At 40.8% G+C, this 25,541-nt stretch overlaps 1 protein-coding gene across 12 annotated transcripts in view; it reads left to right on the forward strand.

Annotated features, from left to right (window-relative positions):
* raph1b (Ras association (RalGDS/AF-6) and pleckstrin homology domains 1b) overlaps window positions 1–25,541 on the forward strand; it is a 38,840-nt gene that overhangs the window by 1,670 nt on the left and 11,629 nt on the right. For 4 of the 12 annotated variants that reach the window (XM_061803836.1, XM_061803918.1, XM_061803925.1 and 1 more), the window contains exons 2-7: window positions 9,782–9,864; window positions 14,186–14,243; window positions 22,185–22,304; window positions 22,537–22,642; window positions 22,721–22,900; window positions 24,936–25,366. In XM_061803836.1, coding sequence (XP_061659820.1) covers window positions 14,211–14,243; window positions 22,185–22,304; window positions 22,537–22,642; window positions 22,721–22,900; window positions 24,936–25,366 — 870 coding nt within the window. In that variant the 5' untranslated portion in view covers window positions 9,782–9,864; window positions 14,186–14,210. Of the gene's footprint in view, window positions 1–215; window positions 236–8,088; window positions 8,466–9,781; window positions 9,865–14,185; window positions 14,244–22,184; window positions 22,305–22,536; window positions 22,643–22,720; window positions 22,901–24,935; window positions 25,367–25,541 lie in introns of those variants that run through there. The other 8 variants (XM_061803898.1, XM_061803870.1, XM_061803855.1 and 5 more) reach the window with 7 other exon arrangements.

Here is a 25,541-nt window from a genome sequence, read left to right on the forward strand (position 1 = left end):
TAAAAAAATTAAGTAATAACCCTGGACAAAAGTTATACGGTGGTACTCTTAGAGTTGTTTTCTAAAAATAATTTGACCATGGGTACAAATTCAAACAAGGTGTGTCCTCCAATTATCGTCACAGGTGTCTTCAGAATGATCAGTTAGCCAGCCTATTTCGAGGGTGGCAAGTAATCAGGCATCCATAAAAATATGTTGGTTTCCGGTAACAAGAGTGGGGGGAAAAAATGACAAGGTAGGTTGGAATTGTTTTTTTTTTTTTTTTTTAAAGGTCCATTCCATGATATTCTGCAAATATTTTGGCTGTTGTTATGTGCGGAGCGGTGACTGAATACAAGCACAACATTCAAAGTTGTCTCGCGTCATTATTGTTGACACAGTTACTTCCCTTGTCCAGACTTACGTCCCCTTCATGTAAAAAAAAAAATAAAAAAATAAATGCAGAGTTCAGCAATCTTATTTGCTTTTGAAGATTTATGGTCGGTCAGGTTACCGGAAACCTAAATATTTTTATGGATGGCCTCATTGTGCTGTTTGGTGACATGGCGTGTACCACACTAAAAGTGGACAAGAGGATACAAAGGAAACAGTTGTCTCATCCAGCCATCCATTTTCTTTGCCGCTTATCCTCACAAGGGTTGCGGGAGCACTGGAGCCTATCCCAGCTATCAATAGGCAGGAGGCGGGGTACACCCTGAACTGGTTGCCAGCCAATCGCAGGGCACATGGAGACAAACAGTGGCACTCGCAATCACACCTAGGGGCAATTTAGAGTATTCAATGGTGCCCGGAGAAAACCCGCGCAGACACTGGGAGAACATGCAAACTCCACACAGGGAGGCCGGGATCGAACCTGGGTCCACAGAACTGTGTGGCCAACGCTTTCCAGCTGCTCCACCGTGCCACACAGTTGTCTCAGTGGAATATTATCGATGTGTTAAAAGTAAAGATTTTAAGACAATCTTCAAGCAGCTTGATGTTCCTCTAACTCAGGGGTCAGGAACCTTTTTGATTCAGAGAGCCATGAAAACAAAATCCAGTATTTGGAAATTTGTTTCAGTGAGAGCCATATAATATATTTTAAGATTGAATTCAACTAAATGTGAGTATAATAAGACTCTGAATTAATTCTTTTAAATAATGTTATAATCCCATTACCTTCTGTCATTGTTTGTGCCAAAGTGGGGTTCATTGGAGCTGACCTTTGAGGTAATTTTCCATCGTTGTTGTAAACTAATCATAACAAAAAGCAAGACTGGAATTTGCCAAACTCCATAATGACAAGACACAAAGCTTTTGTGTGAATGTCCGACAAGGAGACATGACAAAACTGGAACTTTTTGGCAAGGGACATAAGCTCTATGTTCACAGATACAAAACTTGAATATACCAAGAATAAAACACTTTCTCGACTCTGAAATATAGAGGAGGCTCTCATGTTTTGGGGCTGCTTTTCTACATCTTGCACAGGGTGTCTTCGATCGATGCATGTCAGAACTATTAAGGTACTCGAGAGAGAAATATGATGCCCAGTCTCTGAAAGCTTGGTCTCGTTTGTTGGTCAGGGGTCTTCGAACAGGATGATGACCCAGAACACACAGCTTAAAACATCCAAAAATGGCAAAGAGCAAAAACATTGTGCTAAACTGAAGTAGCATTTTATGGAGTAATTTGCCCATGAGAGGGCCAAACACCTTCTGAAAGGTGTAGAACTCTTGTTGAAATTTACCCCAAAAAATGTTTGATTGCAGTGGTAGTCTCAAAAAGCTCTAGAATGAAATATTAAGTTACGGGTACCATCATTTTCTATGCACCTCTTTTTTGTGAGTTTTTTTTTTTTTTAATTTTGCTAAACCACCAAAATCAATGTCTGATTTTCATTGGTTATTTACTATATATTTTGTAATCTATTACTACTTGTCAGATTTAAGTTATGTGACCACTGTAGGGTTTCCTTTCATTAACAGAGGGGTACGAACACTTTTGTCCATCTGTGTATATGTAAATTGATGGTCCAAAACATTGTCAGCACACTTAAATGCCCCAAGGCACAACATTTGGACTGTTTCTGTTCAACTCAGCCATCAAACGCGCAGACGGATTAAATTTCCAGGCACAGGTAAAATGTGTTTGAAGATGGTTAGTCATTTCAAAGCTTCTGTTTAAAAGCATGTGATGAATGTTTTGTCATCTTTTTTTCCTCTCCATGCTAGACATTACCAAGATAATTTTTTTTCACATTCACAATCCCTTCATGAAGAGTAAACACTGCCTTTTTTCTGTTTGCCTGTTTTTTTTCTGGGGACATAAATTGATTAAATAATAACAGGGGTCACATTTTTTTCAGGCTTGAGCAATGGTCCTCTGAAGCTTCAGAGAATATTGTTGGTTTATCTCTTCTTGCTCGTGTCTCTCTCGTGCTTGTCTGTCACTGCTTCAGCTCTGTCGCTTGAGGGCCATGTGTGACTTCCTCACACCTATCCAAGCAAACAACGACCCGCCCATATCCCTGGGCAGAAAATTCCCCACACAAAAGACAAGGCAGTGGGTGACAACAGTGTGAATTTCCTCTGGGTTGTGTTACAACCGGAGGATGCAGCGTCTAACACTGACTTCACTGCACCCTGATGGTGTGCCAGAGGCTCAATTGTTAACTAGATCTTGCCCTACAGACTGGAGTGAACCTCAGATGGAAAGTATCATCTGGTGAGCCAAGACTCCCCTTCGTGTTGAGGACATGTTTTGGCAAAGTAAAGAAACGTGTGTGTGTGTGTGTGTATGGTTGTGTCCCTTTCCTTGACACACGCACACCGTCACCAGCTTGTATAGGGCCTTGTTCTTTTAACATTTCCTTACCTTTGGCAGCAGCTGCCTGGAGTGTTTGTAAACAAAGGTTGGTTATACTGTACCTGGCTTGTCTGGAGCGTAAAATATCCTGCTTAGAAATTGTTGCTCTTCCTGTTGCCCTTGAAATGCACAGTCCAGAATGTATATCAGTACACACAATGGTACTAAATAACTTAGAGGCATGTGGCGACTGATTTAGTTTCTATTGAAGATGATGATAAAGCAGTGAGTAAACAAGTGGTTTTTCAAACTTGTTGGGGTGTGCCCCCCTTTTTGGAGAATAATTGGGATGAGGGAGGTGGTGCTAGCTCTGGAAAATTGTAAGGGGAATGCTCGCACTGAAAATTGTAAACCGGGAGGTGAAAAATTGTTGAGCGGAAGGTTGGTGGGTGGTGTTCAAAACTGCAAGAACCCCCATGATACCCCTAGTATGAAGTAGTATGGCATAAATAAACAAAATAAAACCTGATAAACATCTATTCATCCATTTTCATAGCCGCTTATCCTCACAAGGGTTGCAGGAGTGCTGGAGCCTATCCCAGCTTTCAATGGGCAGGAGGCAGGGTTCACCCTGAGCTGGTTGCCAGCCAATCGCAGGACACATCCAGATAAACAGCCACACTCACAATCACACCGAGGGGGAATTTAGAATGTCCAATTAATATTGCATGTTTTTGTGATGTGGGAAGAAACCGGAGTGCCTGCAGAAAACCCACGCAGGCATGGGGAAAACAGGTTGTGTGTACATGTGGTAGCAAAGATATAAAAGCAGGAATACCAAAAAAAATCTTTTCTTGCTCACCAAGTCCTTCTCAATTGGCTTTAGTAGTTTGTGCGTTTCCCTGCGGGATTTTGTGAAGACATCTTACGTCCTGTATTACCACACATTTCTACCTTGTCCACCCAATGTTTTACACAGTACCTCCAAAGCGCTATTGCAGTGCAGCATTAATGACATTATGCTCACAATAACAAAGCTGTCATTTGATAAAATGTCTTTTCACTAACTTAACTGAATTTGTCTTTTTTTTTTTTTTTTTTGAAAAATTCCTGCCTACCAACAATGCCTGTAAAATGAGCAGTCTCTATTTATTTGAAATGTAGACATTACAATTGAAGAGAGGGAAGCATGTAAGTATGTCATTTACCCATGCCTTCAAGTACACCACTAAAGAATATGCTTAAACAATTTGGCGGGAGAGAGAGAGGATGGTGGAGACACACTCATGGGGCTTCCCCGTGGCAGCTGCCAGGCATGTGGACCCTGGCTTCACGAAACAGAGGTCCATGGTGACTGATCCCCACCCATATGTGTGTGTAAATCAGGTTACAATTTTAGATTTATTTTTTTTTAAAGCAAAGTAAACTCAATGTGCTTTACATGATAAAAGCATTTGAAAACAAAGAGATACAAAAAACATTTAAAATGGGGGAAAAAACAATAGAAATGACAACAAAATATATATTAAAAAAGACAATTAAAACTGTGTACAGTGCAAGTAATATGATTAAAAAGTGTTAATACTATAAATATGGAAGTAAATATGTGCCACCAGGATTTTAATTAAAAATGCCACTGAAAATTTTACGTTTTTAAAATTGACATTGTTCTTTCAAAGTGATCACATTTTCAATAGCTGTATTTCAGTTTAACTTTTCAATGTTAACAAATTGGCCATATAAAAAAAATTCAACCTTCAAAATTCAAACGCAATATTTTCAGTCTCCTGAGATTCAACTGGCTAAAATTCACTATCTGAAAGTCACAGTCTAAATTCAGTGTTCAGTGTTACGACCTGAAGTAACACTGAATTTCATATCGCCGAGGAATTCTCGAAGCAAATAAGTTTTTCTTCAGCGTGAATACAAAAGACTCCCAGCTTATCGTCATTCCAAAACACCCCATCCCATAATTTGTGACGTCAAAGGTCTGCCCACGAAATGAGTCGTTTTGGAGGTAAGAAAAACTAGGTCAAAGTTCGCTGACTTTAATTCATAAACACATATTTTCGGTAAGAACATTAAACAGATTATGCATTTTATGGAGCAGTTGAACAGATATTTTCATCTAGATAAGATAATTTGCATTAGAAATCAGACATTCCATACACTTTAGGAGCTTTGAGTTACTCTAGACTGAAGTGAGGAATTGATTATTTGCTGCAAATCATGTAGCACTGACTTCACAACAGTTTTGAAAAAGTCAGATGGTATTGAGTCGAGACTGCTCGATGATGGTTTCAACTGCTGAACAGTTTTCTCTACAGTTTTTTTGGTCAACTTTATCAAAATCTGACAAGCTAATAGAGTTTTTCCTAGGTGGCTTCAGATTCGAAATCATTTTATCATTTTGCTTATATGTGATAACATTTGACCTGATGGATTGTATTTTTACACTAAAATAACAGGCAAACTCATTGCATTTGTGAGCTGTTACGAGTTCTGGGGCTATCTGATTTTGGGGGGGGGGGTGACCCGATGAAATACTCAAAATAACTCGCTAATAATTGTTCGATTTCCTAAGACTTGTAAAAAGTCTATTTAGCGTACTTACGAGGACCCATGCCGGACGAAGTAATTATGTCAGTAGTACCCAGACACTGGTGGCCGGTGGCGGGGAGCTCCTTTCTCCTTCCCGCTAGCAGTACGACAGTGCGGGCCAGCCAACCTCACGGCCCAACCAACCTCTGCGTTGGGTGAAACGGTGGCAGCATCGACACATTGAGCACCCCTGACTTTATTAAGTTATGATGTGGGTCTTTTGTTACGTTCTGAGAGAAGGATTATGTCGTCGGACGCGGATTTCTATTCCTATAAAGATGAGGATGGCTGTCGACTGAGCTTTTTATTAATAGTGCTGCTTTTGGACAAGTACACGGACACCACACTGCCTTCCCGGAACATTCGCTAGAAATAACAATCGCCTATTTGGAAGATTGACTGTGGTGTCTATACGTCGTTTGGCTAGTTAGCTCGTGTTACACACTACTAAACTGTCTTTGTTTTGTTTTGTTAATTTTGGTATGGTTTTGTGTTGTAGTGTATTGTGTGTGTGATTAAATTGTCTTAAACGCAAGACAAGTGCTTTGTTATATCTTGCCGGTTTGACCAAGGGGATTTATTCTAAATTCACACGTAATATACCTATAAACTGTGAGACAAATTAGTCCCCCCCAACTATTATTTATTTTTTAATAGCCCTATACATACCTACCTGTCATTTGGAACTCACTAAGCTCTTGTCCTTTGCACCTGTGCAATCCATTTTTCACGACAAATCGGGTCTTTTGGAAATGTGTGAAGAGTGAATCCATCCTCCCTAGTGTTCCAGCAAATTCCGGCAATGCAACGAGCCGGCATTTTGGCTAACGTGCAGAAAAAAACAGCTAGTTTCTTGCCGGTACAATGGGTAGACACTCAACCCCACCTCTGTAGGCATCTGCAAAAAGACATCACTTCCTGGTTCTTCTTCAACACAAAAACCTCAAGAGACTTTTCATGATGGGAGATGTACAAATCAATATAGGGCAATATTCTGACATGCTGTGAACAAACGGATGGATCCATTCTGGATGATTTTTTTGGGTTAACAACATAGCACATAAACATACTAAGTTTTAGGTGTCAGTGGCAACCCTAACCCTAATATGCAATGCTTGGCAAAGCACGGTTATTCTCCATTGTCCATTCATCTGAATGCAAAGTTAAGATGCAACAGTTTAGCAATAGATATGGGAGGACAATTTATTTAATCACCAATGGCCTTAATTAAATGACCTGTGCTTCAGAGTCACATTTACGCCAGAGGAATAAACATTCATAGTATGATCAGAGTTCAACCAGTTCTCACTTGTGTGGTTGTGTTGGTCAACAGTATTTGCTTTGTGACTTGACCCTTGTGGAAGGAAAAACATGGGTTTCTTTCCATCTAGTTAGGCAGTTCCCATTTTGGATTTCAGGGCATTTTTTTACAACGTTGTTTTACAAAATGCCTGCTATTGGTATGCTGCAGTCGCTTTCAAATCACGCATTTAGTTTTACATTATAGTAAAAAGTCAACGACCTGACAGCAAAAGATGTTCAATGCAGATTAGCTTGGTTAGAGCCTGTATTCGGATGTGTTCTTTCGATGGTTTGGTTTCTATTAGAATAGACCACCTGTTCATAGAATATTAAGCCTTGAGTATTTTATCCATTAAGGTTAATGATTTATAAATCTGAAATACTCTGGCTTGTTTTGTTATTCAAACGCACTGCAGCCCCCCCTCCCCCATCTGATTGCTTGCCTGCCATCAGCTCGGCTACTGATTGAGGGAGCATTGTTATGCAGTGCACCAAGTTTGCAGGGAAACTAGAGGATGCACATGGCAGGTTGCTTTCAATGCATCTGGAAGCTTGGGGGTAAAAGTAAGTTTCTTTCGGCTTGTCCCTTTCGGGGTCGCCACAGCGTGTCATCTCAGATGAACGCACATATGTTTGGCACAATTTTTACGCCGGATGCCCTTCCTGACGCAACCCTTCTCAGGGAGTGGAGGCCCCAGTGGACTCATTTTGTCACTTGTGGTTATTTTTGCCAGGTTGCAGAAGTCACTTTCAGAATTAACTTTATGAAGGCAAGCAAACCCGCTGTTCTTCACTGTCGTTTTAACATCAAGGTTCATTTTGGACACTGTAGGACTCTGCCTGTAATAGCAGTGACCGACAATCTGAAGAACAAGCAGCTGCAGTTGATGACAAATTTTGGTGCCAAAAAAAAAAAATTCCCTTGACAGTCAAACATGTAGGTGTAATCCAAGCAAATGTCAGTGTGTGGATGTCATTGACTAATACTCTTGTAGCAAGCCTCTGATGGCTAGTTTGAGTATCTTGCTAATCTCTTTCTGTTCTGCTGATCGTCGATCCCTTATGATTCCTGGTTCACACAAGCACCAGGACTCACCATGATTGTCTCCAAATGTGTTTTAGAGAGTGCAGCGTGCTCCTTCACTCATTTGTTGATGATGGAAAGTTAATTGAAGATAGTATTAGTCACATTTCAGACCCACCAGCAGGTCAAAATGCAAGCCAATTCAAGAGGCATTTAATCACATAACTTTGTACGTGTGTATTATTTATCTATAAACCCTAATGGCAGCTAGCCAGTTAATGGGATGTTCCATCCTCCTCTCGAGGCCACCGTGGGAACATTCCTGACACAGCATTATTCCATAATTCTCACCATATGTGTTCTCTCCCTCACAGAGCACTCTGCACGAAGCATGGAGAATCCCGCTGAGGAAGGGAGATCAACTCCTTGTAATAGTAACCAGACGTGACCTCTTTTACAAATTCAAGCTTGCCTTGTTGTATGTGTTACAGGCAACGTATTAGTGTTGTTTGTATGAACAGTTGACAAAGTGCAACTATATTGTTGAACAGGTTTGAAATGATAATTGTTCTCTGCAACTGCATTCAATCCAATTTTTATGTTTAATATTGAAGACAGGGAGTTGGCAAAGAAGGACCCTAAAGTTGTTTGGCTTGCCATCAACGCTAAAAGCAATGCACTGATCAACATGAATGCACTTTACCCACCCAGTGCAGAACCATCCGTCAGCCATCTCTCGAGAGTGCTCATGGTGAGGGAAACCGCAGTAGTGATTGATGGCGACACTCAATTCTCCTCACATAAAAGTTCTTTACATTGTTACTCAGTGCAGTCAGACCGGTGTGGTCATTTACTGTGCTTTCCGGCAACAGTCCCATCTTTCTCTTTCCCTATGACATCATCATCTCCTCTGCTGGTCTACTATCCTTCCCTCTTTTTGACTTCCTGCCCCAACAGGAAATGAGCTGCCCTGAAGGAGTGCAGCTAATGGTTGGGAAGCATGGGTGGACAAGGACACACCTGTACTCATGATACAGAGTTTTCCCTTGTTCTGTTATGAAGTGACACACTTACGGCGTATACAGAGCACTTTTCAGGGTGGCCTTAATGTTATTTTTGTTTAGTGTTTGGAATCGTCTCAGAAGGGGTCCTCTTGCCTGTGCACTTTGTTTTTTTCTGGCCAAAATTGCTGTTTTTTGTATTTGGGAGTCTATACCCAAGTGTTTTAGTGCAAAGAATACACAAGCGCTTTAGACAATTCCAAGTATGCGTTTTCTTTGAGACTTTCTTAACGCATTTTTTTTCTGTTTCTCGGTTCCTTTTCCTGATCTCTTTGTCTTCCCCTTGTGAGCAGCTGACCCTGGCATTGTTGTGACTTCAGCAAATGTGTTCCCCTGCAGCTGCACGTGTCCACGTCACTGCCACACCTGCTTGCAGCCCCCACACTGATAAGAGTGTTATTACACATTGACTGGGCACAATTTGCAAAAGGCAGCTGGATGGAGGTGGGGCATGTGCTAGAGTATTGATAACTTCTTTGCCAACACACACAAACTCTGTGCCTGGGGTGTATTTGCTATGGAAATATTCAGTCAGTGTTTCTTCTTGCGCAAGGAGACCCGCCACATGCTGTGGTGTGAATAACAGTTGTTGCACAGAAAAACGAAGAAACAGCTGTGTCCAGTGGGAACTGCTTCTTGATACCTCTCAGCAGCTGACTTCACCCCGTTTTGCATTTCAATCACTTAAAATGTATGTTTGCAGTTGAATGAAAGGCGAATAGTTGCTGACAAACGTGTTTATCAATAAGCACGGCCAGGTTGTGTTCTGTGAGAGATGTTGGAGTGAACTGAAGTATTCCATGCTCAAGTCTGCGGTATAAAAAAATCCTTCTTTCCTTGGCCTGTGTGTCTTTTCCTTCTGCATAAAATCCATTGTATTCTTGTGACAGAAGGATCAGTCTGCTCTCTAGCTGCCAGCTTGCTCTGTTCCTCTGCTGCAGTCGATCCCTAACTTTCGGATTTTCACTGACTGATATCTTTGTTCATCCTTTTGTCTCTTTTCCAGCGTATTAAAAGCCCTGTCAAAGTGGAGTGGTAGTTTCGACTGTTCTGTAGCCTCAGTAGGAAGAGGGCCAAGCCACTTCAGAGGTAAGATTTCCTATACGCTGGAGTGAGTAATGGCTGCTTGGCGGGGACCATAAATTCTGAAGAGCAGAGCCGTTGCTCAGCTCATTCAAAAATAAATGCGCAACTTTGCGATGGTTAAAAACTGCAAAGGAAGAGGCACTGAGTGGGATTTTTTTAAGTTTAATTTTTCAATATTAACATGGAGCATATGCTTTTGCTGTTTGCAGTGAAAAGTGTGTTGTAAATAAAATGCAAATGAAAGAGGAGTCAAGCCTCAGGAGATAATTTTCATTTTAAGTGAAACCATGTGAGCGCCAACCGTGACAGACTTTGATTAGAGCAACAGCACTGGTTGGTAAGCTTTTTTTTCTCTGCGGTCTGCAGCTACAGTATACGATGGATGTGCTGTTTATCCATGTTTGTACCTTGCTCTTCATGCTTCATTATGTTTGTTTTCAAGTGAAGAATCACATTTTTCAAGATTAATTAATTGAAATAGACTCAGAAAAGCCCCTTTTACACCTAGTAGTTACTGCCTGTTTTGTGGCGATGACAATGACTTCACTCAATCCACCACTACATGCTGCTTGTGTCCTTTCTCCACAGCCGTGTATGTTTTCAGCAGTGAACGAGGCTGTTGGACATCTTGTGCTGTTTTTTTCAACTATGGAACACTTGGTGCAATTTTTGAAGAAGATAGCCCCTTCAGATTGTAAAAACCAGATAGCTCACCTTTGTGTGTTTGAGAGAAGCACCAACAGCCACTTTTTTACTGACTTCTGTCTTTTCGCACTAGCCAATCACTTGCTGCAGGAACGATGGTCAATGAAAACGGGTTGTTTGGCCATTGTGGTACACTTAAGATGTGTCCCAAATCGTTTACTCAGTAACTACTCCTGACTCCTCATGTAAGGTTACATTATTTAGTTGACTACATAGTGAGCTCATTCATAACTGCTTTCAGGCACTACACAACATGATTATAATGACATAACAGCTGTCACACAATAACATAGTAGGCTGTTGGGGTGAGTAAGAAAAAAAAAAAGATTGCTGCGTTATTAAAACTTCCTACTGCTTCCACATGAGAAAAGAGATATGTGATGCAAGTGTGGCGGCTTTGTTTCCCACTAACCCTGACCCACCTTAATCCTAGCCTTAACTCATCCTAAACAGCCAACCCTAGCCCAAACATAAACATAACAAACTTTGCTTTTGTTATATACAAATTTCATAAATTTACACATTTAAATGTCTCCGTAGCTTTTCCCATGATGCAGGAGCCAATATTGTTGCATTAGGGCGTGTCCTGCATAGAAACTGTGTGAATCCTAATGACCTGTCTGTGACTCATCTCGTCTTGCCATTCTTCAATTTTTTTTCTCTGAAGATGCAATGCAATATGGTATATCAGGACTCAATGAGTGACCTCTGGTTTGTCACTACTTTTTGCTATGGTTTGTGGGTAAACTTTGAATGCACTACATAGGGTCATGACTTTGATTAATAAATATTAGGATACCACTCCAAAATAGTACTGGAGTGGAGTGATTTTTAGACACAGCGTCAGAGTGCACATCTCTGCCCCTAGGCAGCATCCAGCACCCAGCAGGGAGAATGCTTTGATTCACAGGCTCTACATCCGTTTGTGTGTTTTAGTACGCTCAAAGAGGAATTGTGTTTATGCTGCTTGAGTGTTACATGGTCATTATCATCAAGCAAATAACAGAAATACAGCCGCTTTTTAAGTTGACAAAGCACTGAAATCAACGAAACCTTCTAGCTCGTGATCTAGTTATAATTTCTTGCACAAATAAATGAGGATTATTTTAGCTCATCTAAATGTGGTTACCATGGAGCGCCATCAATGATCAGTCGCTGTATCGTGGTTCACTTACCATTATTATTATTATACTTATTATTCAGTGCATCATTTTTTTTTATAAGGCAGTGTAGTGTAGTTACTCCCCTGCACATCTCTGATACAGTTACTGGCTATATGATTTTATTGTGGCAGCAATGCCATAAGGTCAGTTAGGTTCTTAAACTTAAGAAGAAACCTTACTGAGGAATCTCATCTCATCAGTCCATTCATTTTCCTGACCGCTTAATCTCACTTGGGTTCTAGTGTGCTGGTACTTATCCCAGTTGAGTTAAGGTGAGAGGCAAGGCACACCCTGAATTTGTCACCGGTTAGTTTATAGTCTCAATGCATGCTTTTAGTCAATTGCCAAATTGCTTGAGGATACAAAGAATATGAACCCTGTTAAAAACACAAACCACAGGCAGCATTTTATCCAATGCTTTCATAAATACTAACCTGAGTCCAACAAATAGATAATGTACACACGCAACGATACTGACACCACACCAGCCAATGACATGCATACCCAACACACTCCTGTCTGTGGAAGCGTCAGACTCGACTTTAAGCAACTTGATTTTTGTGCTTCACCAGTTGTGCTCCCGACTCTGTGACCTTGCTTTCCAATTAAAATTCAAAATTGTCTTTATCTGAAAAAAGGGCTTGACTTGGGTGCACTGGACAATAGAACAGTACTTTTTTTCCTGAGCCCACTACAGATTCTTCCAATGTTGTCTTTGGTTCAGGCGTGGTTTGACACATAGAATTCTACATCTTATAGCCCATGTCTCGCAGACATCTGTATGTGGTGGTTCTTGATGCACTGACATAAGCCACTCCTAATGAAGGTTTCTGAACCTTCACCGTTACTTGGTAATCTTGTCAAGGCTGTGGTTATCCCTGTCACTAGTGTACCCTTTCTGGTGATGTTTTCCTCTTCCTCCAACCCCTTTGACACACCCCTCTGTGAGCATACTGGTTCTTTTGTCATTTTAAAAAAAAAGTTTTGAGACCCTTTTTTCCTCCCCTTATGGAGGGTGCCAATAAAGGTTTTCTGCACAACTGTCAAGTCAGCAGTCTTCTCTATGATGCTGAAGCCTACTAAGCCAGACTGAGACCATTTAAAGGCGGAGGAAAACTGTTGCAGGTGTTTTGCGTTAATTAGCTGACAAGATTGGAACACGGTGAGCCAACATTGTTGACCTTTGTCATGATATTTTAAGGTTTGGAAATACTGATTTATCTTTTGTTTCCGTCATAACGAAACAAATAGCATCTTGAAATATTTCACTTTGTGTGTGCTGAACTAATACAACATACACGTTTTACTTTTTGAAACAAACAATTATTGGAGTATTGGTCAGACATTTACCATGTCTGTAATCATCAGGTCAGGAAGCAGAGCCTCAGTTTTGCTGTTCTGTATGCTGAGAGACGTGAGTAATGTCCAAAAATTAAAAAAGACTTGATTGAAGCTGAGTCATTATATGAGTATTTGCGCTATGGTGTTCATTCTCCTGTTAACTTCCTGTTTTTATGTTATGAAATGATTCTTTGGTAACAGTTAAATTATGTCTGAAAGAGATGTCTGTTGTAGTCCCAAAACAGACTTGTGAGATGCAACATGGTGCTGCATAGCATCTCGACTGCTAGAAAATACAAAGAAGCGAGCCTCTGTTTTGTTGCTTTTTTAGTTTGAGGAGCACTTTTTCTGATCATTTGGATCCAGACTGCCAGAAAAAAACAAAGAAGCAAGGCTCCCCTTGTTTATTTATTTATTTGCGTTTGAGGAGAATTTTTGCAGATCATTTGAGGAGCAACTTTCTAATTAAGAAATTATGAAAAGCAAATATTTTTTCAGGTTTATTACACATTCCTAACGCAAGAGTTTTATTAAATAATAGAAATGCGACAATACAGTATAACGGTGAGTTGAATGTAGGACTGCAGTTAACAAATATTTAATTATCCTACTGAAAATTAGATTGAAGAATCAAGTATTTGCAGAAACTTCATTTTTGCTTGGTTAAAGAACAATTATGAATCCCAAAGGAAACCTAGACCTTACAGCTAATAACTACTGTTTTTACATATATACAGTACATCAACAGTTTTTCTTTCCTAAATTAACATTATGCATAAAAGATCAGGCATTAATGTTTAACATTAACGTCCTTTGTGCCTCTTCACTTCAGCAGCTAACATTTTAGCATTTTGTTACATACTATTAGATTCGTTTTATAGCTGTCCATTTATGATCTTTGAACTGCTGACTACGAATTTGACAAATACTTTTGAACTACTACAAGTTTTTGACGTATTCAATTTGTTCTCACTAAATTGAAGAAAAATATTTCCTTCATCTGACATTACCAGAAGCCTCCTCTTTTGGGTGCATGACATATTTTACTGTTATTCCTCTCTGCCCACATTTGCCAAGCATTTCACCCATTTGACTTGAAGTTTTACCACTTACAGATCATCAGCTGGGAGTATACTGGCCATGTGTCACACATTGATAACATTGAAAGGACCAGTAAGTAACATTATGGTTGTGTACTCTATTTGTTACCTCTGTATTAAACAAAGCCACACACAGTGTCAGGAAAGTTCTTTTTTTTTTTTTAATGCAAACTAGTTGAAAATCCAATTCACTGTTCCAAGAATGAACTCTCTCATAGGTATTTTTTTCCCCAATTCTGTATGTCTCTGACAATATATCACTCAAAATATTGGCCTTTCATTTCCACACTGTTGCCACCCATGCAGTCCACACTAGTAGCAAACTGCAGCATTGACCCTAGAATCTCAAAAACATCAGGAAAAACTTTTTTTTGTATAGAAATTAAAAAAAAAATTCAGAACACAGAACTTTTGTCCTGAATGTGCAAACGAAAACACGCAACACAGTATTGCAGAAAGGTTGGAGAAAGGATCTTTGATAACTTTGCATTCTTAGCAGTTGTGGCTAACTTTTTGGCAAAATATTTAATATTTTACGTCTTCTAATATTACAAAACAAAATAAATACCAGATTATGACACTGTGATTGTGGAGTGTTTTTTTTTTTTTTTTTTTTTTTAATTTTTTTTTAACTGAAGCATTCTGATCCAAATAATGTTGCGAACAAAGAACACATTCCCATATAATGGAGAGTCCCCCACACCTGTAAGCATGAATGGACTGAATCTGTTGCCATATACAGTCTTTGTCCATATGAAGGTTCATGTCATAACCAGAACTCTAGTGTGGACCCAAATGCACGACTCGGGAGACAGGGAGGCAGTTAAAGGTAGGTCTTTATTCATTCCAAGGTCATAAGCCGGAGAGTCAGTCAGAGAGAGCAGCAGTATCAAGAGCGTCAAGCTGACGGGGTTGGTCGGAGGACAGGCGGAGATCAGTACACAGGGATTCAGGATCACGAGCAAGGAAGTGCGGGAACGAAGCATAGATGGCAATGATCTGGCAAAGCCAAATGGTCCGCTGGTTCCTATATATAATAGGGTTAATTATCCCTGATGAGGTGCAGGTGTGCAGGGGACCTGCACCTCCAGGGCTGGGACCAGCAGGACCATGACAGTTAGAGTGTACAGACAGGTTTTCTCCTGGAAATCCCTAACAAAACCTGACACTCTTGAATGAAAATGAACATGCAATTGAAAATCGCTCTGACTCCAGAATGAGTGTCTTCTCACTAACGTTAGTTAGGCAGAAATTTATGCAATTTAGTTCACGTTCACCCAACATATGAACTAGTATTTGAACATTCATTTGAGGGCACTAATAATTAACAGAAACTCTCTCCAGGGCAAATTTTATGTTTGCAATGTAGACTGTTAATCTCACTGATTTGCATTATGTTAATTTTATCTTCTCTGGGGTCCCAAAATGCAGTAGCCTCAGAGGAGAGAGGGGTCTGTGTTACAACGAACAGTTGGTCACCATCAAGTGACGATGTGCTACCACACGTTCATCATGTCGCATGTTCCCGCTGCATCATTGGGATTCTTACATACTTTTCAGGCAGGACATGCCCCCCTGCAGCAAGATTAGCTCCTGCGTCACGGAAATTTAAGAGTTGAGCATCCCAAACATGTCACCATCCATTTCCTTAGCTGCTTATCCTCACAAGGGTTGTGGGAGTGCTGGAGCCTATCTCAGCTATCAACGGGCAGGAGGCTGATCAGCATGGTGATACATATCTGACCATGTTCCTGGAGCTGACCCAACTGAAACCTTGTACAATTTCTGCATATCCTCTTCTGGGCAAGATTAATGTATGCATTCTCCCCATCATTTAACAATAGCACTCTTGTGAGAACACTTTTCCAGTATCCCTCCATCCATTTTCTGAGCAGCTTATCCTCAAAAGGGTCACGTGAGCATTGGATCCTATCCAGCTAACATTGGCCAGGAGGTGGGGTACATTCTGAACTGGTTGCCAGCCAATCGCAGGGCACATCGAGACAAACCACAGTCACACTCACAATCACACCTAAGGGCAATTTAGAGTCTCCAATTAATCCATGTTTTTGGGATATGGGAGGAAAACGTTGTGTCTGGAGAAAACCCATGCAGGCATAGAACATACAAACTCCACACAAGTGGGGCTGGCAAGTGTTACATTTTTCCGAAATTAAAACAAAGAAGTTTCTTATGGTTAGATTTAGGGCTAGGATTGGACCTTAAAACGGTTAATATTTAGAGTGGGTTAGGTTTAGTGGGAAGCATTTTAACGCCGCCACACTTAAGTCACATTGCATGTTCTATTGGATACGGTAGCCAATCACAATCCAGTGGCACGTGTCCTAGAGCCAGGAATATTGGCGCAGAGCATGTCTGCGGGAATCCTCCTAATGTGTTCCCACTCCTTCAAACAATTAAATTCACTTTTGCATTCTACTTCCCACGTGTTTGTGATGTACGCACAGTATGTGTGTTGAATCTGATTCACAGTTTAGCTTGTAAATGTTTTTTGACGTGTGAATTACAAATTGGGAGTTAAAAAGGCTGCTTAATTTGAGGCTTAAAGAAGAGAAGTCATCTAAGAAATAGAAAAGACAAGGCTAACCGGTAACAAATCTTCTCTAGTCACTACATGGTAGTGGTTCACTCATGGCAGTGAATGAATTCAATGAATGAATGAGTGTAATGCAAACACAACACAAACAGTGGCGGATTGTTTGCTTACTGGTTCAAAGTTCAGCTCACAATTGCAGTTTACAGTTCATGCTTGAAAATTTTGAACTAGTTCCCCAAAATAAACAATTTTATAATTGATTATTTTTGTTCCGTTTTTTTCTTCAATGAGTTGCTGTGAAGGGCACTGTGATGACTGCATTGCACAGCTGCCTCACAATTCTGAGGACCCATTTTTAATTCCAGCCCTCCCTGTGTGGAGTTTGCATGTTCTCCCCCTGCACGCGTGGGTTTCTCCAGGTACTCTGGTTTCCACATGCCAAAAACATCCAAGGTAAATTTAATGGAAGACTCCTAATTCTCCATAGGTGTGAGTGTGAATGGTTGTCTGTATGTGCCCTCCGATTGGCAAGGTCAGTGTTTTTCAACCACTGTCCCACGGCACACTACTGTGGCATGGAGTAGTGTTTGCTGTGCTGTGGAAAATCATCCAAATTCACTTAATTGGCAAAAATGAATCTGCAGATGATGTGCAGTCGCTGAGTGTCTGTGCTGTCCAGTGATTAGCAGAGACATCATGTAATGGGCTTCTATACAGTAGTTGGAGGTGTCAATAGGTAGCTGCCTGTAAAGACGTAAATGAGATGCATGGACCTATAACGGCTAAAAAAAAAAAGCCAAAGTCCCTCTTTCATTTAACACCATTTCCAAATATATTGGTGACATGTCTTCAGGCAAAGAAAAGGTCCACATGAGGATTAAGTTTGTATTGCAGCTTGACAAGTCCACTGATATTAGTGAACATGCCCAATTCCTGACCAATGTGCGGTTTGTGGATAGATAAGCAATAAGCAAATTTTTTTTGCAAGCCATTGCAACAAAAAACAACAGGAGAAGTATTTTTTTCAGGTCCCGTCTGAATATCTTGAACAAAGCGGACAGAAATAGGACAACTGCACGGGTTTCTGCACTGCTGGAGGGGCAGACATGGTCGGATGCACCCAAGGCTTTGTAACCAGAGTAAAAGAAAGCTACCCCGATGTGATTGTTATGCACTGCTTTTTACACCGTAAGGTCTTCCTATCCAAGACCTTACCAGCAGACCTAGTTCCTGTGCTCGATGATCCTGTGCACGTGGTGAACTGTAAAATCACGACCCGTGAAAAGTCTCATATTGGCATCTTTATGAGAGGAAATGGGCATGGAACATAAAAAGTTATTGTTTCATACGCAGGTCTGGTGGTTGTCCCGTGGCCAGGTACCGGCCCGTTTACTGCAGGAGTAAATAAAATGTTTCTGACAAATGAGAGGTCAGATTACGCAAAACTGCTTCCAACTGATGAGTGGTGTACAAACCTGGTATTCCTGGCTGACATTTTTCATCATCTGAATGAACTAAACACGTGTATGCAAGGCTGAAATGAAGATTCTGCTCAAAGCTTCAACTCTGGAAACACTGTGGAAAATGGAAATCTTGAATTAGAATCAGCTTTAATGGCCAAGTGTGTAAAAACGCACGAGGAATTTTTCTCTGGCAGGCAGTGCTGCTCTGGTACGACATTCAGAACAAAGGACAACAACATAGCAACAAGAACAAAGAACAAGAGACATTTCTGTTTATAGGAACTATTCCTGATAAGACGTGCAAGATGTAAAATCTATACAAATAAGTGTATTAACAATGTTAATTGTGCAAAGGGAGTAGTTTAAAGTGATGAATTGTGCAGTCTACAAAATATAATATATATATATAATATATAAAATGTTCATACTAACCAAGCAGTGGCAAAATGTCAACACAGCAGCATTGTGTGAGCTAATACTGAAAATATATAAAAACACTTTGTCATTTTATTTTTCTTCAGCCTCCATTCAATCCCTTGACTGAGTGAGGGACTCATACAGTTCAGCACCAGTTGGTAGAAAGGACATGACTACAGGAACAGAAGAGATTGACTGAACTGAGACAAGATGGTACTTTAAAGCTAAGCTTTGCTGATATACCTTCGGACAGTTTTTGGTTGGCTCCTCTCAAGGAGTACCCCATTCTGTCAAACAAAGCTATTTTAACAATGCTCCCATTTTCCACTTTCTATCTCTGTTAAGTGCGGGTTTGAAGCCCGACTACTATCAAAAGTAAAACCAGAGAGAGACTGAGAACTGTTGAGGAAGAGCTTTATTTATGTCTTTCACTGATTCCTGCCAGAGTATCAGATGTCTGTTCATGCAAACAGGCCCAGGTGTCACATTGAGTTCACAGTGGTGACTATGCGAAGAGAAGGGTGAGAAACAAAAGGCATCGTGGGGGATGAAGGAAGAGGCAAATGTTTGACAACTGAGAGCAAACATGCCTACAAATTACAGAATTTAGTTCATTTCAGCAGCAATTGTAGATAGAGGAAATCCATAAATAGGATAAAAGCGAAGACATTTGGCTACAAATGTGCCCACCATTACAAGATTAATGCAATAAGTACATTCAAGTAACAAACATGAAAGCTATAATTGATTAAAGATTGCAATGATAGTGTAATGAATGATTGTTGTGAAAGTGAACAGGATGAAGAACTATTTTTAACCAGTTACATAATGTACTGTAATATCTGTCCCACGATAATGTTCTTGACATATGTAGCGAAATTCAGACAAATTGTTCTGGAAATGAATTTCTATAGGTTGGCAGTTTTGCCGTCATAGCCATAAATGCATAATAATTTATTTTGGGTTACTCGTTTTCTGTTTCAACCAATGATTTTCATTTCGTTGTGTCTTATTGACCTTAAAACTGGACTCCACACTGGACTGGTTGCCAGTCGGTCAAGGGATTTTCGGGTCCATAGAATGACAACTGATCTCATGCCAGTTGCACAGAAGTCAGCTTTGTGAGCCACTGGCTGTAGGGTAGAGTTGCTTTCCATGAATCGGAAAGTAGCCTGGTAAATATGGATAGGGAAAAAAACACAAATGTGATGCTCCACTTTTTCCTCAAATCATTAACATTGAGCTGTGGCAGAGGTCTGTTCTACATGGAGTTCCATTTTAGTTAACACTTGTTTTCATTTGGTCCACACATAAATATCTACCACAGGCCTCTGGCTGATGCAAGAACAAATGCTTCAAGAACTATGGAAGATAAAGTTTGCTTATAGTGAGTTCCAAATCTCCAAATTCTGTTTATGGCTAAAGTCGTCTTCATACAGCATCTGTTATTTCATGTCATGACTGAAACTGAGGGGAGTCAGCAAGTTATTATGTTTTCAAACTTCTTCTTATGTAGGCACGAAAAATTATATGACCTATATTTATTAAAGTAGTTTAGACAGTAGTTTTGACACAATTCAAAACCTATAGTCAGTCTTCTTGAAGAGGGAACATAAACTACAGATCCTGGTCTGCTTTTCAAATGTCCCAACACTCTGATGAGCATCTAAAGATAGAAATAGTCCCATCTTCTACCACCTTTCATCATATGCGTGCTGCCTGCAAGTTTTATAAATGCTGTTTAACGAGCATTGCAGCTTCGTCATCTCTGCTTATCCAAATCACCATTACTTCAGCTGCAGAGGGACATCCCCCGCACCCCTCCAACCACACACACACCACCATCACCACCACCTGAACTCTGAAACACCCTTGGAGTTACAGGAGACAGAACAGTGCCGGTCATACTCAGACGAGAGAGCAGGACCCCTGCATCACCGGCAAATGAAAGGCCAAAGTGTCTGGTTCAAAATGATGCTTGAGGACACACACACTTTCCACCCATCCGTGCACCTCCCTTGGGTCATACTCCATAATCTTAAAAGCACTGGCTCAGGTGGTAATTCACTTAAAACTACACTACCACACACCACTGAGGGTGCAATTTGATTGTAATGACAGCAATTCACCTTCCGTTTTTGTCTTTTCAGATAAATATTCTGTTGGGGGGGGTTCTTTTTCTTTTTTGCTTCTTGCAGTTAAAAAGGATTAGTATATTTATGAGTGTGTATCTACCAGCAGATGTCTCTTGAAGAACTGCAGGCTGATTGCAGTTTAAACACAGCTGTTAAACTTGAGTATTTACACACAGAGAGGTACTACAGAGAATTCAGGCAAAGAGTTGGATTCAAGCCATCCTGTTCTCCCGGTCTTCCCACATCTCGTGCAAACCATCTAATTTTACACAGACATAGACACACACAATTGCATGATTTGGCTTGTTTCGCGCATCTGTTTGAGCACCTAGCAGCTCAATGAGTGGTTGCTTTGGTTTGTTGGTCGGGATGGTGGGGCAGTTACTGGATTTGCACATATTGTCTTATTGAATCAAACAATCCTGATGTAGATCAAAAGACTATCAAGCAGGGTAATCCTGTGTAAGTAAATCCTCCCTTAGTTTGGAGGTGATGGAGAGGATTGTTTGGGCACAAGCACAAAAGGACCAACAGGTAATATTTTGTAAACATTTTCTTGGTAACGTCTTTATTATAATGTGTTTTTACACAGCACCAGACATGTCACTGTCTGTCTCCTCCTTGTGAGTTTGCAGACCGCATTTTTTAGTGCAAGCCTGTGTGGTGGTTTATTCCGCGGGGTGGATGGCATCATGCTGTCTGCATATAGATAAGCGGGTGAGCAATGTCAGCACTCAATATCGCTCAGTACTACATCAGAGCTGCTCAATACTAGTTCTGTGTGCTGTTTAGTCTAATTTGAGTTACGTATGTCACCTTTATGACAACAGAATAATGGCTAGGTAAATGTCTGCTCCCCAGTGTTTTTGTGTATGCAGAAAAATAATCACTTAACATAGAGATGTCAGTTGCAAATTGTTTTAGGCTCATTTATTTCTATTTTTGTATTCACTTCTGTAATTAGTCAGAATTGACACTAAGTACATGCTGGCTATAAAATTTTATATTGGAAATTGTTTCATTTTAAATGATTGTTAAATGCAGAAATTGAACACAGCTGCAGTTTTACCATTTCCCTCAGACTCCACAAGAGAGAGCCCTCTTACCACCTTATGACAAGACGTTGCAGAGAGTTTGCTTCGCCTGCCTCTCCAACTGCCACAGTGTGTCCGACTACTCTGCATGGCATTACAGTCTCCGTAGTAATGCGGGATCATGTGATTTTTGCACGTTGTGACAATCAGCTAACAATTATTTGAATGGTCCTTTCACCATAACAATTCATCTCGTTATATTTTACGGCACAATAGCTGAATGAGCAGTTGTCATGGAGGTTGTGTTGAGGTCGGCTGTGTTTTTATGTATGTTTTCCCCTAGTGCGTATGGATATGGATTTAACTTACTGCATTAACTGTTTTGCCTTTTGGTTGTGTGTCTACTAGATGGAGCAGGTATCAGATGATGAATTGGATCATGGAGCTGAAGAGGACAGTGATAAGGAGGACCAAGACCTGGATAAGATGTTTGGAGCCTGGCTGGGCGAGTTAGACAAGATCACACAGGTTTAACACACAGATTAATAAACACATTTAAAGGATGGGGCTGTAACCATGGCAACTTCAACACTGCTATTCCTGTTGCCACATTCTGTATCCTAGCAACTCCACCTCCATTGTGTTATGTATATGACCAATTGTGTGTGAGATAATGAAGCACACGGACACCACGGAATCTGCCTTGGCAATGTACTGTATATCTTTGCACAACACAATAATTGTATGCATTTTTTTATAGGGTATGGATGATGGCAGGACCCAGAAGGCACTGCAGAAGCCTCCTCTCAGACAAGAAACAAATATTGCCAATTTCTCCTACCGGTTCTCAATGTATAACATAAATGGTCAGCCCTCATCTTATTCCTGGTTCAGTTTTCTTCAAGCAAGATAACTTTAATGCTCCCTATTTCTTCTTCATTCAGAGGCACTGAATCAGGGTGAAACAGTAGACTTGGATGCTCTTATGGCTGACTTGTGTACCATCGAACAGGAGCTTAGCACCATTTCCAAACCGAACTCTCGGAGTCAGAGCAAGCGGACCCTAGGGGGACGCAGTGCCAGAACCAAGCATCCAGGCACCAGTGGAGGAGGAAGCAGTGGAGGTAGTCCCATTGATTTACAAAAATTGAGTGTTATAAATTTAGGTTAATTTCATAATATATAAACTGTACAGTATAAAAACAGTGACAGAGCCACTGTTTTCAAATACTGTAATCCCTTGCTATATTGTGATTCACTTACTGGGGATCCAGTGCATCACAGATTGGGAGGAGTGATGACTAAAGGCAGTTACTCCCTTGCACATCTTTGGTTCAGTTAGCATTAGTGGCTGTTTGACTGTACTTGCACAAGGACAAAGGCGGTTTAACGTAGCAATAATCTTTACTGAACTATTTCTATGCCCATTTGGGGAATTTCACAAATTCTTAGAAATCGAGTGAAGATGACCATCTGGTTTTATCCCTATCTCACTGGCAGAGATGTCACAGGACTCTGGCACCTGAGAGACCAAAATATTGTTTGCGCACTCACCAAAAATATTTTTTGGAGACGTCTTCATACAATGTGACCATCAATTCACCTAGAAGTGTCTGATATAAGCCTATATATATCCTTCCATTTTCTTAGCCACTTATCCTCACATCGGTCACGGGAGTGTTGTAGCCAATCCCATCTATCATCGGGTAGGAGGCAGGGTACACCCTGAACTGGTTGCCAGCCAATTCAAATCCACAAAAAGAAAGACAACACTCGCACTCACATTCACACCCAGGGGCAATTTAGAGTGTCCAATTAATGCTGTATGTTTTTGGGATCTGGGAGGAAACCTACGCAGGCACAGCGAGAACATGCAAACTCCACACAGGCTGGCCTGGGATTGAACCCGGATCCTCAGAACTGTGAGGCCAACGCTTTCCAGCTGTGACACCGTGCCGCTGAAACCTATATATTTGTTAAATAAATCTAAGACATATGTGTGTGTTTGTGTGCCAGTTGAGTACTGAGCACTCAGACTGTGACAGTCCCCAATGAGGAAGATGCTTGAACCTCAATAAAACGCAAAATCTTGGGGGCGACATTTTGATATTTTCAGAAGTTGATGTGAGCATAAGTAGAGATATATATATAAATTCTAGTGACAATTGTTCACTGTTTTGTGAAATTAAGATACATTATAATCTTTTTCTGAGAGATGAAATCTCTTGAAGTCTGTCACATCCAAAATATTGAGGCGATCATTCTGATATTTGTTATATTATGTTATGTTATTTATGGTTGATATCTAAGGTTGAAGTGGGCATAGGTTGAGATGTCCATATACATTTTAGTGACAAGTGTTTGTAGTTTCATGAGATTAAGCTATGTAAACATTTTTCTCAGTTGTGAACATGTAGAGGAGTTTCCAAAAGATCCCCAATGAAATCAAACATATTCGATTTCACCGCGATTCCTTGGCAGCCTGGCTAATTTCCAGGAGTCGTCACAAATACATCTCTCTAACCATGGGAGACTCGTGTCACCATCAGTTCACCAACTACCGGTTGTCCCCCAGTCCAGTGAGATAGAGGTCTTAACACCCATGCCAAGTGAGAGCTTTATGCAATAAGGTCACAAATACCAACCCAGCCCAATGTTTCACTTCCATAGCTAATGCACACTCTCATTACAATATGGAACAATAAATGGAAGCAGCAGCGAGCGCTGTGATGCTTTCCGCTGCCGAAACTGGTAAAATCGAGGCTTACAGGCTAATGGTTTAGCCAGCAGATTGCCTACTCCTCGTATATATGCATTGGTTGATTTTCACATCACTCAAACCAAGCCCACCTGCCTTTTAAAGGCATGTGCTTATCTAGTGTGTAGACGACGACCTCAAGTGGACAAATAACTGCACCTATGACACATCAAATATTGATATTGAATTGCATGAATAAACCTATAAAATGTATATAAATATGCAGTAAATTATTACTTACTACTTCATGGATTCCGTCCATTGCAGGGGTTTTGCCCATGATAAATCGGATGATTGTATACACTTTGGGACACCCATTATCTCTGTCCCAAGCCTTTAAACCTATACTGGCTAGGTTTGAGTGCATTAATTGTTTTAAAATGCACAAAATCCTCAAACAGGAAGTGCCAGTAGCAGCACTCGGGCGTCTCCGGCCAACACAGTTCGAGGGAGCAGTGTCAACACGCACCGTGTGGCCTCCAATATTTCCCTAGATGACATTACCTCTCAGCTGGAGAAGGCTTCACTTAGCATGGACGAAGCTGCCCGTCAGACGTCCTCGTCATCCTCATCATCCTCGTCCTCTTTCTCCTCCACGACGTTGCGACGTCCCTCATCTGGTGCGTCTGGGAGTGGCCGGCACCATCGGCGGACGGGGTCAGTGGGTGCGGTCAGTGAACAGGAGGCAACATCCCAGCGATCCAGTGTAAACTCGGCGTGTGCATCGGCATCCAGTATGGACTCACTAGACATTGATAAAGGGATGACTGGTGGAGAGGTTGATGGAAGTAGCAGCTCGATCACACAGAGGCAAAACCAGACCAGCGCAGAGGTACGATATGAAAAGTTCACTAACAATGTGTGTATTTACAATAACAATCAGATTTCATTCACTGAAGGGATTAAGGGTCTAATTTCCAAAGAGGTGATGAAAAAAAGTTGACTCATTGGCTATAATCTGGTTGTTATTGTGCATGTTTAACTACAAAGCATGTAAGACGCTGCAT

The sequence above is a fragment of the Syngnathoides biaculeatus genome, chromosome 2, assembly GCF_019802595.1.
Source record: "Syngnathoides biaculeatus isolate LvHL_M chromosome 2, ASM1980259v1, whole genome shotgun sequence".
Taxonomy (NCBI): domain Eukaryota; kingdom Metazoa; phylum Chordata; class Actinopteri; order Syngnathiformes; family Syngnathidae; genus Syngnathoides; species Syngnathoides biaculeatus.